This window comes from Myotis davidii, unplaced genomic scaffold (genome assembly GCF_000327345.1).
Source record: "Myotis davidii unplaced genomic scaffold, ASM32734v1 scaffold855, whole genome shotgun sequence".
NCBI lineage: Eukaryota > Metazoa > Chordata > Mammalia > Chiroptera > Vespertilionidae > Myotis > Myotis davidii.
The window spans coordinates 914,715-929,929 of record NW_006286978.1 but is presented as its reverse complement, the minus strand read 5'-3'; the positions used below and the strand labels follow the sequence as shown (position 1 = coordinate 929,929).

The 15,215-nt window shown below is 38.6% G+C and overlaps 1 protein-coding gene across 3 annotated transcripts in view; it reads right to left on the bottom strand.

Annotated features, from left to right (window-relative positions):
- Nucleotides 1-682: 682 nt before the first annotated feature.
- CLCN5 (chloride voltage-gated channel 5) overlaps nt 683-15,215 on the bottom strand; it is a 157,961-nt gene continuing 143,428 nt past the window's right edge. For all 3 annotated transcript variants that reach the window (XM_006758900.2, XM_006758901.2, XM_006758902.2), the window contains 6 exons: nt 14,108-14,188; nt 13,332-13,874; nt 11,198-11,384; nt 9,467-9,865; nt 9,102-9,318; nt 683-7,304 (listed from right to left, as the gene is read on the bottom strand). In XM_006758900.2, the coding sequence (XP_006758963.1) occupies nt 7,214-7,304; nt 9,102-9,318; nt 9,467-9,865; nt 11,198-11,384; nt 13,332-13,874; nt 14,108-14,188 (1,518 nt within the window). In that variant the 3' untranslated portion in view covers nt 683-7,213. The remainder of the gene's footprint in view (nt 7,305-9,101; nt 9,319-9,466; nt 9,866-11,197; nt 11,385-13,331; nt 13,875-14,107; nt 14,189-15,215) is intronic.

Genomic DNA, 15,215 nt, shown 5'->3' with positions numbered 1-15,215 from the left:
GAACATTTCAATCACTCACCCTACTCCTTGTAAAAAGTGACAGTACATAGGTAAGAGCCTTATCAAAGTCCATAATCTTACATCATTAAAAGCTCAAAAAGAAAGAAAACTACAGCTCCCAGTTAATTCTCATCTCATCAGGAAAATATCACCAATGTATGAGGCAAGAACATTTAAGTAGCCATAATGAGTGAGGTATCAGGAATTTTTTCAGAAAATTGTGTAAGCTGCCCCTCATTTGTCTCTTTATGTTAAAAAGTATTACTGAATCTCACCCAGCTGGCATGGCCCAGTGGTTGAGCATCGATCTATGAACTAGGAGGTAATGGTTCGATTCCAGGTTGGGGCACATGCCTGGGTTGTGGGCTTGATCCTCAGTAGGGGGCATGCAGGAGATAGCTGATCGATGATTCTCTCTCATCATTGATGTTTCTCTCTCTCCCTCTCCCTTCCTCTCTGAAATCAATAAAAGTATATTTTTTAAAAAGTATTACTGAATCTGTAAATGTAAAAATAATTAAGTAGTTAATAAATCTTTTTTAGAAGTGAGCTTGCTAGTAGGAATTTGCAGTTGCCTTTTATACTATCCTCCCCCAACCCTGATATGCTGCTTCCCTGATTTTATGATTAGAAATCAATAGGTACAAAATTGAAAGTCATCAAAAACACACAAGACACCAGGTTGGATAAGGCTGTGCTTTATTACATGCATAATTACAAATCTGTGCTAAGTGGAAATGTATAAAGCAATGGCAACCTGGGTTTAAGCCACACAGAGAAAGGACTAGACAATCCCATTAACCCTTCTGCCAATGTCCATTCCATTGCCTTTAACATGATTATTTCCATTTCATACAATTTGCATAGCACTTACTAGTCAAAGTACTTTCCATTCATTGTCTCAATTTATCCTCACAACAACCCTGTGAGGTAGGTAGGGCAATTAACACTATCCCCATTTTACAGATGGGAACACTGAGGCACAGAACGGTTAAGATCTCGAGGCTAGTTAGTAGAAGCATAGGGAATAAATAACTCCCCAGCCCATGTCTTCCTTTTTAGACTGTTGCTATGCATGATCAAGGAGCAGAATGAAGTGAGCAGTGACTCACAGCTTTGGTACAGGCTGTACCTATGAACAGGGACCAACATCTCTAAAAGTTAGAATAAAGCTAAGAAAGCGTAACTATAAGGGTTGGCAACATTCAGATAAATAAACACTCTGAACAGCTCAGCTTCCTGTGGAAACTCAGGCTACATTAGCTTTGGTTGCCTAGTTGATGTCTATACATTAGCTTCAGTTAAACTTTTACCAACTCTTATAAACTAAAATGTTTAGTCAGATTTTCTTTGGCTACCATAGCTGGAGCCGGTCCTATGAATGAGCTTATTACAGAGATATTCCTATAGTGGCCCATGGGCTAGAACCCTCTGATCCTCCTGGCCTCATTGGCTCACCCAAAGGGTGGTATTTCTCCCATAGCCAGAGATGAATGGACAGAGGTAAGAGCATGATGTTGGCCTTGGTCAAATGAAGAAGACTGATATCAATGTCATCATGACATCAATGTCATCCTTAAGTAATATGACCTGGGTGCTGTCTATCAGGCTCAACTCCTTTCTGGCCTGTACCTGGTTAGCAGCATAGCTTCAAAAGACAGTTTAAAAGAACAAAATATTAAGCACATCATTTTTTATCTAGAATGAAATATATTCTTAATCATTACATAGTCCCAAAGGACCAAATATATAATAAAAAAGTAAATACTTAATAAAAAGCTAGTACTAAAAAGGCAGGACAATGGGAGAGAAAAGAGGGATAAGGGATAAAGTAAAATGGAGGAGGGGAAAGGAACACTCTTGAATGTCAATATATTTTGAGGTACACTCAGTATGATAATGAGGCTGAAGATTCCTGCCTTGATAAAACCGACTCAGGCCACTCCCTTGTCCCCATTTTGCCAGGTGGCATTTCACTTACCAAATCCTAGACTGTCTCTGACTTTCAATAGATTTGGACTAGTACATAATAGTAAGGTTTATCAATGAATACTTCATATATCTGCCTTCAGGATGCTAAAGCTCTTGACACTCCCAATAAATACCACTAGCTTTTGCCCCTGCAGTGGAACAAAGGGCCATTGGCCCCATCAAGTCAAAATTATCTTCTTTCTGTTTTCAGAATGATCCTCTCCTTTCTCCAAGGTCCACATTTGAAACAATATGCTTGTAACAATTGAGAAAATTTTGAACTTAAGGGAGGAAGGAGAGAAAGAGAGAGAGAGGCAGAGGGCAAGAGGGGGAGAGGGTAGGATAAAAGGAAGAGAGAGAGGCAAAGATCACTTTTTTAAAATCCTCATAATTTTATAGTCTCACATGCCTTCTTTAAGCAAGGCATTCATTCAATGAGTGTGCAAAGAGAGGCTGAAGACCCTTTGGCAGGAACTTAGAGGTAGGAATTTATGACTGCAGGGTTGGGCTGAGTGACCCAATAAGCTCCATGCAAGAAACGCAAACTCTGCACATCAAATACTTTCTTTCTTTCTTAGGTCATCTGGCAAAAATCAGATTACACAGTGGAAAAACCAATTTTGTTCCCTACATCACTTGAAAACTTTACCCAGGACCAGATATTATGAAATGAGATCTTGGCCAGCAAATGTTTGGGGAATAACCTGAATTTGCTAACACCTGCTATTCTAAGAACTCTCCTCGGAGCAAACAACTGAAATTGAACCAGAGAAAAAGTCCTGTGGTCACCGCAGGTATATTACACTGATTTCCTATCAAATTTACACAGCTCCCTGAGCTCTGATCTGAGAAACCCTCACATTTTTCTTTCTAATATAAATAAATATATACTGGGGAGGCTAAAGTATAGATTTAAAAATATTTTGTTATCAAAATTCAAGGAAATCTCCCTAAAGCTTATCATTTAGGCAATGGCAGTAGTGGCTCCCCACGTTTAACAGCAGATGTTTTGTCTTATGTCAGCCCTTACCATAAAAGTAGACTCACTCTAGCTAAATACTTTTGCTTGGAAGGCCTGGTCTTTGGAAAACTATTTGACTTTTTTTTCCCTTGGGGCACATGATCAAGCAGTTTATAAATGCCAAGATGTGTGGCTGGCCTTCCTTCCACCATCTTACATAAACTCATTTTTTTTTTCTTACTAGGGCTTTTCCACTGCCATAACTCTCCAGTCCCTCTCCAAAGGGAATCCAAGCAATCTCAGAGATGGTTTTTAAAAAGTCAAGGTTTTAGGATATTCAGAGCACATATATAGACATCTGTTTTTTAAAGGACTCAATAGTCAACCTCCCCTTTACTTTCTAAATTCCTAATTTTTCTCAGGGTTTTCAAGAGCTCAATACTCTGTGCACTGCCGTAGAAGATGCTCTCCTGCTTTCTCCGAACTGATGGATTGCATGTATTTGGCTCTGATCCAATGCAGGTAAGTCAATAATTCACAGTATAATGTGGTCAGTCATCAGTAAGTACTTTGGCAATATAAAACACACCGGTTGTTTCAAATTCTCTATATTGTCTTCACAATCATTAAAAACTCAGCTTCAAAAATTGCACTCCTTATGATTTTAAAAAGATACTGCAGGGTAACAAGTACACTTTTCTTCTTATCACCAAACAAAACAAACCAAGACCAAGACTCAAATGGGATAGATGATTTAAATACTTAAAACATAGAGCAACAATTATGTCCCATGATGGACTCTATTATATGGTAAGTTTTTAAAAACATATTTGCTTCCCCCACACCTGAACAGGTTCATAATGTGATTGAGAATTATTTCGCAGTCTTAGACCACACTAAGTCTCCATTACTTTATCATCCTCATGTTTAAACACAATTGAAGGCTGTCTAGAGAAATTTATACTGTGCTCTGTTCTTTCTGGAAAGCATTCGGATTCAGCCCTTGGTACCCAAAACCATTGAAGTGCTTTGTAGTTAAATCAGCAAATTAATAATTTATTCTGCCAGCTGGCAAATCCAAAGTATTATCAGTGTCAGATTATACACCAGAGGATATCTGTTCTATGGACTATACCACCTCTGCTCCACAGCTGGGCTGAGCCAGAAGGAGGCCAGAGCCAGAAAAGAGCAAAGTATCTGAACAAACTTCTAAATACAAATGATCTTGAGAATGGCCAGTATTTTGCATTTTCAGTCCCCTAATTCTTCCCTCTAATGGTATAACTAATCATCCATTAAGTGCTTGAGGTTCATTAATTTTTTTATATTAAAGATCTGAAGATACAAAATATAGCAGACTTTTACAAATCTATAGATTTTCATTCCTTTCATGACTGGATATTATTCCTCAGAAAATCCTGAAGTGCTTATTGGCAATTTTTTGTAAATCCTTCTCTTGTGTCGGGCAATTTCCTTTTGTTAATACCAAACTAGACTAGTTTAAATTCATATTCATTTTTAAATCACAGATTATCTTGTCTTTTGCCATTGAGGCCTGTGGACATCTGACAGACCTCCCTAATTCAGCTTTGTTTGCTGGCTAAGTGTGTCCAACTGCTGAATTAGCAATGTCAGAAAGAACATTTTCCTTTGCCTCAAGACAAGAAACTCTTGAGTGGTGAAGTGCTGAGTTAGCAGTCTAGCAGGGAGCTCTAGCTGCAATTAGCCAACCTTTGAGCCAAACCATAGGATTTGACATATAATGCATACCATACATTATAGCTACTTCTAGCATATGAGTTACATGGATTCCTGAGAAGCTGAGGTTAATGGATGAAACTTATCAGGAGTGAGGTATCAAAGGGATATTATTCTCTGGAGGGCCAATCGGTTCTTAGCATCTAGAAAGTTTACCTTGGCACAGTGTTATCTGATTTCTTGAATTTAGTCTCTGAAGTAGCACCTTAACACTGGCTCATCTGTCTAAAATTATAAACGGAGCCTAGAAGAAACACAAAGGCAAACTTAGAAGTCCCTCCATATTGCTGCTGCACTACGAAATACAACCAAATCTTTCATTGTCACCAAATACCAGAAAAACTGACATTTCCTGTTTTGCAAACTTTAGTTGGATAGCTAATAAGATAGGTAATGATCTATAAATTTACAGATAAGAACTTTGATTTCTACACAATGTACAGGGGTGGTCAGGGAAAATAGCCACATCTCATGCAAGTGAATCAGTAATATGGAAGGGACAAAAGATGTAAAGTTGCTGAGTTATGACTATCATAAAATATATCCTAGAGTTTTCTCATTTTCATTAAAATGCTAGAGCGATATACTTAAAATAAGAAACTCTGGGCTGCTTTGATATTTTAAAGAAAAAAGTAAAAATAAGCCTTGACTACCTAGTTCTGGATAATAACATAATTTCATATTTGGGAAAGATAAGAACTAAGGGTTAAAAAAAGCTTAGACTCTGGGATCAGCAGCTTTAAAATGAGGTATGAAGTGTTTGGGGAAGGGAGGTGGAGGGCTGGGAAGGACATGCTGAGTGACTGCTGATTCCAGGCTAGAAGGATGGAGAGAAGCGCTGGGAACAGACTTGAAAATGGGAAAGGCTGAACTTTCACCCCTGGCAGTTAAGTCTCACTGCTGTGGGCATTGGTGTGGAAATTGAGGCATGGTAACAGTGACTGGGTTATAGAACAGAGCCAACGGCTGTGTGTTACCTCTGGTCCACGTGCCAAAAGATTACTGAGGCTTGGTTTATAATTTAACTAGCCCTGGGAATTATTTTTTGTAATAGGAATGATTAACTCGGGACTGAGGAGTGGGAAGGGGCAAAGAATTGAGGGGGAACAACTACACGTGGGTAATACTGTAGAAAATGAAACCGTGATCGGAATGATGGTGGTGGCTCTGTAATTCCACCAGGTGTCCCTAGACTGTGATGTTTTCTACTGCAGTTAAAGTGGTAGGAAATTCAGACAGGCACATTTTCAATTGGATGCGAGCACCTTTGGTGTTACCAGGCCTTATCCACACTCTTGGGTCTTAGGATGGTTCTGCATTTCATTCAGAATTCTAAGGAGCTGCAAGGGAGTCACAACTGCCTATTCTGTTTCAATGCTTTGAATATATTTGAAAGTACCCAGAGCCCAAATTCATGTTCACAGGAACAATACTGGCCTGTTCTACGTGCTTTACACTAGGAGGAGGCATGGGTGTCCAGTTATTTTAGTACTGGTGGTCTTTATGAAGGAATGCATGAGAATGCAGATACAGCTCTGAATCTTCCCTAGTTTACCAGTATGCAGAATATTCTTACATATTCCAGAAGCCTAAAGCACCATCACTCATGGAGGTGGCATCTGGGTAAGAGAATGAGTTGGAACCTCACAAAATTTAAAGTTCCTAGTCATTGACTTTACTTAGAACTTCACTAATCATTCATCTGGAGAAATCATTCCTTGCTACTAATAAATGCATGGCAAAGTCCTTGTCTACTAGCAAACAAATACCATCTGGAAAATTACCCTTCTTAGAGCAGACAAGGAGAAAGTTCTATAACTTATCTTTGTGCACTTCAAAAGAGTACCAGGAACAAGCAAGCCGTAAAATCAACCTCTCTAAATTCATTTAGAGATTAACCAAAGCAGCATTGTCTTATAATCAGATATTAAAATTAACATACACATATACACACAAACTAATAATGCTAAATATTGTAACAGGAGCAAGATAACATTTGAACTGAATTTTCACAGTCTGGAAAATGCCATTACTATTTTCCTTCTGGCTTTCTTTTCTGTGGTTGGAAAAGCAAAGCCCCTTAGTTTACACTTCATCTTCCACCAATGATAGTTAGAGTCCCAAAAAAGTGACTTTTTCATGAGTTTCCTGCAGGCTATCAGTTAGGACGGTCAACATTTTTCTTGCATAGTTTTCAGTGATTGCATATTGGCTAACAATCGTTTTAAATTTTTAAAAAATCTTTAAAAAAAGAAAAAGAATTAAACCATAGCAATCTTATTTACTCTTTCATGAAATCTTTGTAATGCAACATCACAGAAGTCTAACTGCATTTTCTCCTAAAGAGATTAACTTCCAGAAATTATTATGTAGTGCAACTGGTTAACTTGTAGGAAAGAAACAACACACTAATATAACTTCACCATCCAGATATGGGAAATGTGTTTTGGGTACCCAGTTAATAAACTATATCCACGGTCTGCAATGTCCTTCCTGTTTTGTATCCAGCACAATCCTTTCATTCTAGTTGAAGAGAATGGAATCAGGATCTTGGTTCGCCATCTGTGCTATATGCTTTAACACATCCTTCTTGGTAATGATTCCAAGCAGTCGCCTAAAAGACAAAACAAGACAATAAAACAAAAAAATCTGTAGTTAAAATAACATTCTCAAAGAGGATACTTTTCCTCTTCAGTCATATTAGCCAATGCTATCTCTGATAAGAATTTAATCTCCAAATGTCACATGGAACTCATACAACAAAAGAGAGATAAACAATCTAATAAAAAAAATGGGGAAAGGACCTAAATCAGTGATGGCAAACCTTTTGAGCTCGGCATGTCAGCATTTTGAAAAACCCTAACTTAACTCTGGTGCCGTGTCAGGCCAAGAGACATATGAAAATATGCTCAAAGTCAATCATTCCAGAGATGCAAATCAAAGCAGCAATGAGGTACCATCTCACACCTGTCAGAATGGCTATCATCAACAAATCAACAAACAACAAATGCTGGCAAGGATGTGGAGAAAAAGGAACCCTTATGCACTGCTGGTGGGAATACTGGTGCAGGCACTGTGGAAAACAGTATAGAGTTTCCTCAGAAAGTTAAACATGGAACTCCCATTCAACCCAGTAATCCCACTTCTAGGAATATATCCCAAGAAATCAGAAATATCAACAGAAAATATATATGTACCCCTATGTTCAAAGCAGCACAATTTATGATAGCTAAGATTTGGAAACAGCCTAAGTGCCCATCAGCAGATGAGTGGATTAAAAAAAGTGGTACATCTACACAATGGAATACTATGCTGCTGTAAAAAAAGAAGGAACTTTTACCATTTGCAACGGCATGGATGGACCTGGAGAGCATTATGCTAAGTGAAATAAGCCAGTCAGAGAAAGATAAATATCACATGATCTCACTCATTTGTGGAATATAATGAACAACATTAACTGATGAACAAAAATAGATCCAGAGACAAAGAAACACTGAACAGGCCATCCAACCTCAGAGGGAAGGCAGGGGTGGGTAGGGGAGGGGGTAAGGTAAGAGAGCAACTAAAGAAGTTGTATGCATACATTTTAGCATAATTAATGGACATGGACACTGGAGCGGAAGGGGGCTTGTCCTCGGGGGTGGGAGTGGTCGGGGAGAGGTTGATTGGGGAAAAAGGAGACATATGTAATACTTTAAACAAAAAAGGGAGAAAAAAGAAATATCCCAGAAAGAAAGAACTTTGGCCTTAGGAGTCAGAAGATTGATGTTTAAAGCCTACCTGTACTATATATTAACTGGGAGTGCTAGTATAAATCTTCCAACGTCACTGAAACTTGGTTTTCTCATCCTCATATAAGAATAACAAAAGTAGCCCTAGTCAGTTTAGCTCAGTGGATAGAGCGTCAGCCTAAGGACTAAAGGGTCCCAGGTTCAATTCAGGCCAAGGGCACATGCCCAGGTTGCGGGCTCGATCCCCAGTGGGGGGGCGTGCAGGAGGCAGCGATTGGTGATTCTCTCTCATCATTGATGTTTCTATCTGTCTCTCCCTCTTTCTTTCTCTCTGAAATCAATAAATTAAAAAAAAAGAATAACAAAAGTATTGTAAGGACCAAATACTGTACATATAATACTTAATACCATTATAATTTCATAAGAACACAGCTATTTCTTTTGTGGGGAGGAATTGAGTTATATATAATATGCAACCTGCAGTTCACACCTCTCAAACCCACTTTCTTCCTCAAACTCCTTTTCTTTAAATTATGATGATAAAAGAAACACATCCATCTTCATTTCAGAGCTTCAGAAAGGCCTATAAGTGCTACTAATGTTCATGTGAATTACGTTCTTTCTTTTTCTCTACAGTCTTTCCCCCACAACCCAATTCGCCTTCACCAAAGAGCTCTTACCCATTGTGTGTAACCAGGCACTGCCGCAGTCCCAGCTTGCGGAAGATATCCACAACGATCTCCATAGGGGTAAGGTCAGTCACAGTGAATGGGCTGAGATCCAGGATGTTCCGAAGCTTTAGAGTGGGTGGAGTGTATGGTGGCATTGGAGGAGAATGCTCAGTGAAATAAATGATGGACGTGCTCACAACTCCATCCTGTTTTTTACGAGCATTTTCTATTTGAAAAATAGGGAGAAAATGTTGAAAATTAAACTGCTATTTCTGGCTCCTAACTAGTGCCCTCTTCCCTCCATCTTCCCCCATTTTAAGAATATTTTTTGATTTCCACAGTGAATTCTATTATCCCTTTTCTGGAATCCTTACCAATTGAAATAATGAGATCTCTTCGGAGGACAAAACCCACAAGCCTTTGGGACTCCCGGGACACCACTACTGGGAAGCCACTGTAAGTGGTCTCACTGATTACGGTCTCTACATCTTCCACAGTCATACTGTCCTGAGTAAGGACAGTCAACAAAGGATCATTTCTCCGGGGTTTCATCACATCCATTGCCAAGGTCTTATGAGCAAACTCTTCTTTAGCTTCAAGAAAGGGGTATCCATTGAGACGGATGTGGGCATCATAGATGCCTTCCCGCCCAAGAGCATCTGCCACCCATTTGCTTGTCATTGCTGCAGCCATCAGGGGCACAATGTATTCCAAGCCACCAGTTAGTTCAAACATTATGACAACCAGAGAAACAGTCATCCGAGTCACTCCACCTGCAAAGAAACAGGCACAGGCTATTGAAGGTGGGAAGAGTATAGGATTCATTACAATTATTTACCTGCTACAGGCCTTACTCAGGTAAAGCTTACTTAACAGAAACATTGCTAAAAGGAGGTCTCACTCACAACTGTCAACCCCAGCAATGCATTAAAGGAAGTTTACAATGGAAATGAATCAGAGTTCTCAAAACAACATCTGCAAAAGTATGAGATGCCTTCCTGATTCTTCTTTTTGTTTTGTCTATTGTGCTCCCCCCATTATAAAAGTAGCTGCAGAAGATATCCATAATCTGTGTAACACTACAGAGGCCAGAGGTTCTCTGCAATGTGCAGGCCCATTGTGTAAAATTCAGAAAATAAAAAACAAGTATATCATTATCTATAAGTTCACTGCCCAGAAATAAGTAGAGTAAAATAACTTGAATGAATTTTTCAAGTTGTTTACTATGCCAAAAAATGTTTTTCATGAGTAAGCTCATACTACATGTTTAATTCCCCACATGTTCTCACCTCCCCCACTTTATGCTGGGAACATTTTGTATATTATTACAAATTTATTTAACACTATTTAAATATGTTAAATATTAACATCACATTCAATGGTTGCATAGTATAACATTACATAGATGCACCATATTTTATTTAACCAGTCCCTTACTGTGTATTTTATGTTGATTCCAACTTTTTGCTATTATAAGTAACATCATGATGAACATTCTCGTGCAGATATATTTGCATACATTTCTGATACAAATTTGTATACATTTCTGATCATTTCCTCCATATGCTGGAATTTGAGAGTAGAATTACTCTTAAAAGGGAGGAATGTAGATATATAGCAAAGAATGTTTTCTTTTTAAAGTATTTAACAATTATTTAATAAAAGAGTACGCTATCATAGACAATTTGTAATAATATACACATGTTCCCAACATAAAGTGCGGGAGGAAGAGCATGTGAGGAATTACATGTAATGTGAGCAGTCAGAGAACTACTCACTGGGGAAAAACTTTTAACATGAAATCTGAAGGCTGAAAGGAACCAACTATGCTATAGCTGAGGGAGGAGCATTCCTAGAAGGGGCAGCAAGTACAAAGATCAGGATGAAGGAATAGGCTTGACATATCTGAAAAAACTCAGAGCGGTATGGGAAAATAAATACCTGTACTTTGGACAATCAAGAATGCTTTCTTAAAGCACTTAAAAAATGGCAAACCCAACAGAAAATGGTCACTTAAAAAAATCTGCAGTCAATTGTATTTAATATCACTCTTCTTAGTATGTCACCTGGGTAGCAACTTTGAAATCAATGCAAACACTACTCACCTAAGCAGGCTGCAGCCCCAACCATCGCATAAAGGCCAGGAGTGATACAATCAGCTCCTTGGCTACACCAGCTATTGAAGATGGCCCAGTCATGGTGGTAATAAGCCATTTGTTCCATTCCTACTCCTAAAAGTCGACCTGCTATAGCACCAACAGCCATGCTAGGGATAAAGAGACCAGAAGGGATCTGCAAAGAGAAAGTAATAGATGGTTAGTAAGAAATGTCATTGCCTGGTATATGTAAGGGCTAGAGGATTGACCCTCTGTGAAGCAAACAGGCCAATGACAATGTAACTATATACTATGCTAGTAAGTGGCTATAAAGATATGTGTAACTACAGGGACTAGGGGTTCTCTGGAATGTGCAGGCAAATATGACCGCAAAGAATCTTACCCTGATTCGGGGTCCATCAGGCTAGAGCCTGAACTCTCCAGACCAACAAAAAACTGGAGGCAGAAATTAAGCCTTTCCCAAAGAAAAAGGAAAATAGATGGAGTTTCTCATATACGAAGACATTTTCCCCAATTTTTAATTCTTATCAACAACAATTATCTTTTATTGACTATCTACTATGTTCTATTCTGGATGCTCTAAAGATAAGATTTCAGGATGTAGGTACTCTTATTCTCAAATCACAAAGGACCTAAGATTCAGAGAAATTAAGTAATTTACCCAAGGCCAAGATTTAGTAGATAAATACTGATGATGGAGTTTAAATGCAATGCTCACACCCACTCTTATGTACTGAATCTTAACCCACTGCTCACACAAAAAGAATGGCACATGAGGTTTCAGTTTATTTTGTGACAATACAAAGAAAGATTAAATGATTAATTATTTTAAACCAGGTAGTGATTATGGTTGCATGACTATCCAGAAAAGGAACCCTCATCTGTCTCTCCACTCTTTTTTTTTTTTTAACTCCTAGGATACTACAGTGAATTCTCAATTTTCTGAGCTAAGAGAGGGACATGATGACAAAGATAATCAAAACAGCAGATTATTTTTAAATAGCTTGTGTTTGATTTTTTGGAATATATTTGAATCCAGGAAGGTCTGGTGGTCTGGGAAAATGACTTTAAATAAAAGAATGAAGCCAGAGGTGAAAATTACTTGAGAAGCACTGCAAAACTTTTCAGGGTGTTGAGGAGGATGGAAGATTGATCTCAGAGATTTCAGTACTGTCTAAACTGCATTGCTTTCTCTAATTCCCTGGTTTGAATCTCCACTTCCCTAGAGAATGAAGGCAATAACTTGGTAGTGGGGTGCTAAAGAAAAGGCACAAATTAAAACCAGGAATAATGGGTACTAAAAGTAAAACTTGCTGTCTCATTTTGACAGATTAAATATTAATTGAGGATCAACTGTGAATTCCTTGATAATTGGACATTGATATCAAATGTATAAAATGCATTTACAGAGCCCAGCCAGTGTGGCTTAATAGTTGGATGTCAACCTATGAACCAGGAGGTCACGGTTTGAATCCTGGTCAGTTAGGGCACATGCCTGGGCTGTGGGCTCAACACCCAGTGTGGGGCGTGCAGGAGGCAGCCGATCAATGATTCTCCCTTATCACTGATGTTTCCATCTCCCTCTCCCTTCCTCTCTGAAATCAATAAAAATGTATCTTAAAAAATACATTTACATATATATTGGGCTAAACTATATGAAGTTGCTATTTTAGTGGTCAAAATGGTTGAATATTGGCAACTTTATTTGGTTCAACCTAATATTTTGCTTTATCAGTAAACTCTAAAGCCACCCTGTAAGGACCAATACTATATTGGATAGATATTATTTTAATACACAATGCATAGAAATAAATACCTCACTATCCTTTTTGAGAGGCAAAATATTTTTTAACTAAAAAGAAGACAACATTTCTACTTAAAATCTCAACACTGAGGTTTGCATTTGGTCTAAAACTAGGCTTGGATCATTTTAGATAGAGGTACAATTGTCCAAGAAGTTATGAGGGCATATGGAGGTAAAAAGGGCTTTGGGGGTTGAATAATAACGTTGGATGAAGTTGGAAGCGCCACATGAGCTATGAGGATTGTGTGATATCTTGGCTCTGCCCTCCAAACCCACAGCCACACATATACCCACTGAGTACCAAAAGAATCTCCTCACCTTCATGCCAAAGGTGAATATAGTAATGACAATTTTCATTATGAGTGCCAAGGCCAGCTGCCACATGGCACTGTAGACTCCCGCACCAGCAGGTCTGTCAGGCAGGTCACCACCCTTGCTTGAGTTGAAATAGTTCTCATAATCACAGAGCTTAGAGGAGTCCAGAAGGCCACAGTCATTAAATAGTTCAGAAATGAGCTCACTTGTGCTCATTCGGGTGTATTCATTGGGGAAAGCCAGGATGGCAGTGATGGCTGTCACAACAAGTACCTCTATGACAGGATACTTGCCCAATTGGGTGGTCTTACGCTTCCGACACCAGGCAATGTTTGTGCGGATAAATAAAGCTCCCCACAGACCACCAAATATGCCCAGCAGAATGAATGGCACAAGCTCAAAGAGATGCCACGGGGTGTGAAACTCCACGTAAAATAGAACCAGACGGCTGTTCCCAAATGGATTGATGGAGCGTAGGGTAAATGCTGCCACCAAGGCAGCAAAGAATGAACGCCACAGTGTTTTGAGGGGGAAATAGTAGCTGACCTATAAGAGAGAAGGGGGAAAGGCAAACTCAGTCAATATGCAGAAACTGTTCAGGTAAAAAGTTGGTGCTGTAGGAATTAAAAACTGAGAATGAAAACTGCCCAGAGATCTCTGGTCACATGATAAAGTACTGAGTTATGCAAAGCACTTTGGGACTACCATGTACATAGACACTAGCCATGATTCCCAACACAAAAGCATGCACATGTGCTACAAATAGTTAAAAGTATTACCTCTTCAAGGCTGAATAATACTCCGCCAATAGGTGCCCCAAAGGCGACAGATACACCAGCTGCTGCTGCAGCCGACAAGACCTACAACCCAAAACTCAAAATTAACAATAGAATGATGCCACTTTCATACCATCAATCACAGTTTTAAAAGGAGTGCTAGTGGCTACTAAACATTTTTTAAAAAAATCTTTACATGCTCCATATGCAGTTTATAAAAAAATGAAGTTCAATTTATACTTTGAGAGCAAACATTGTATTTGGATTTTGAACACATATTTCACATGCTGGAATAAATAAATGGTCTTTCATTTGTAATCAATCTAGGTATGCTTTATTCCAAATTATGCCCCCATCTTCAATACACACAATTCCATAACTGAATTTGAGTCTGTATTCATCACCTAAATGAAGTACTTTCAATGATGTGTTTACATAGCACTTTCTTTGTAAAGAAACACTTTTTAAATTAAATTTTAAGGAAGGTTCTAATGACACAAAACTAAAGTTACAATTAGTTCACAGCTATTCAGGAGCTGCAAACATTCATATAATAGATATTTAAGTTTTCCTATACTATGTGTCCTACTCCATGTCTAGTGACCTACGGAAAAAGAAATAGGAGGTAACTAGAAGCAAGTTTGGGAATATATTTTGAAGGGAAGAGAAGATCTATGTATGTTTAGGTATGGAAAGATAAAGGGCTAAGAGGGAAAGGGAAAGCATGACAAACACAAGAAGTAATGGAAAGATAAAGTCCTGTCATCAGATTCTGGTTGCTGTGGAGTGATAATATGATTTGGGGTAGTAAGGAAGTATTTGAAAGAAAAAGTAGACAAAAATTGAGAGGTTTTTTGTGGATGTGTTACCATTTCTTTTTTTTATTGTTGACAGTATTACAGATGTCACCCATTTTCCTCCTTTGCCCCCCTTCCACCCAGCCCCCACCCCACCCCAGGCCTTCATCACATTATTATCATCTGTGTCCATGGGTTACGCATATATGTTCTTTGGATAATCTCTTTCCATCCCCCTGACTCCCACCTCCCCTGAGTTTCTTAAGAATAAAATGGTTCTTGGCAAAATAAGTAAACAGATTTCTCTGGGAGTA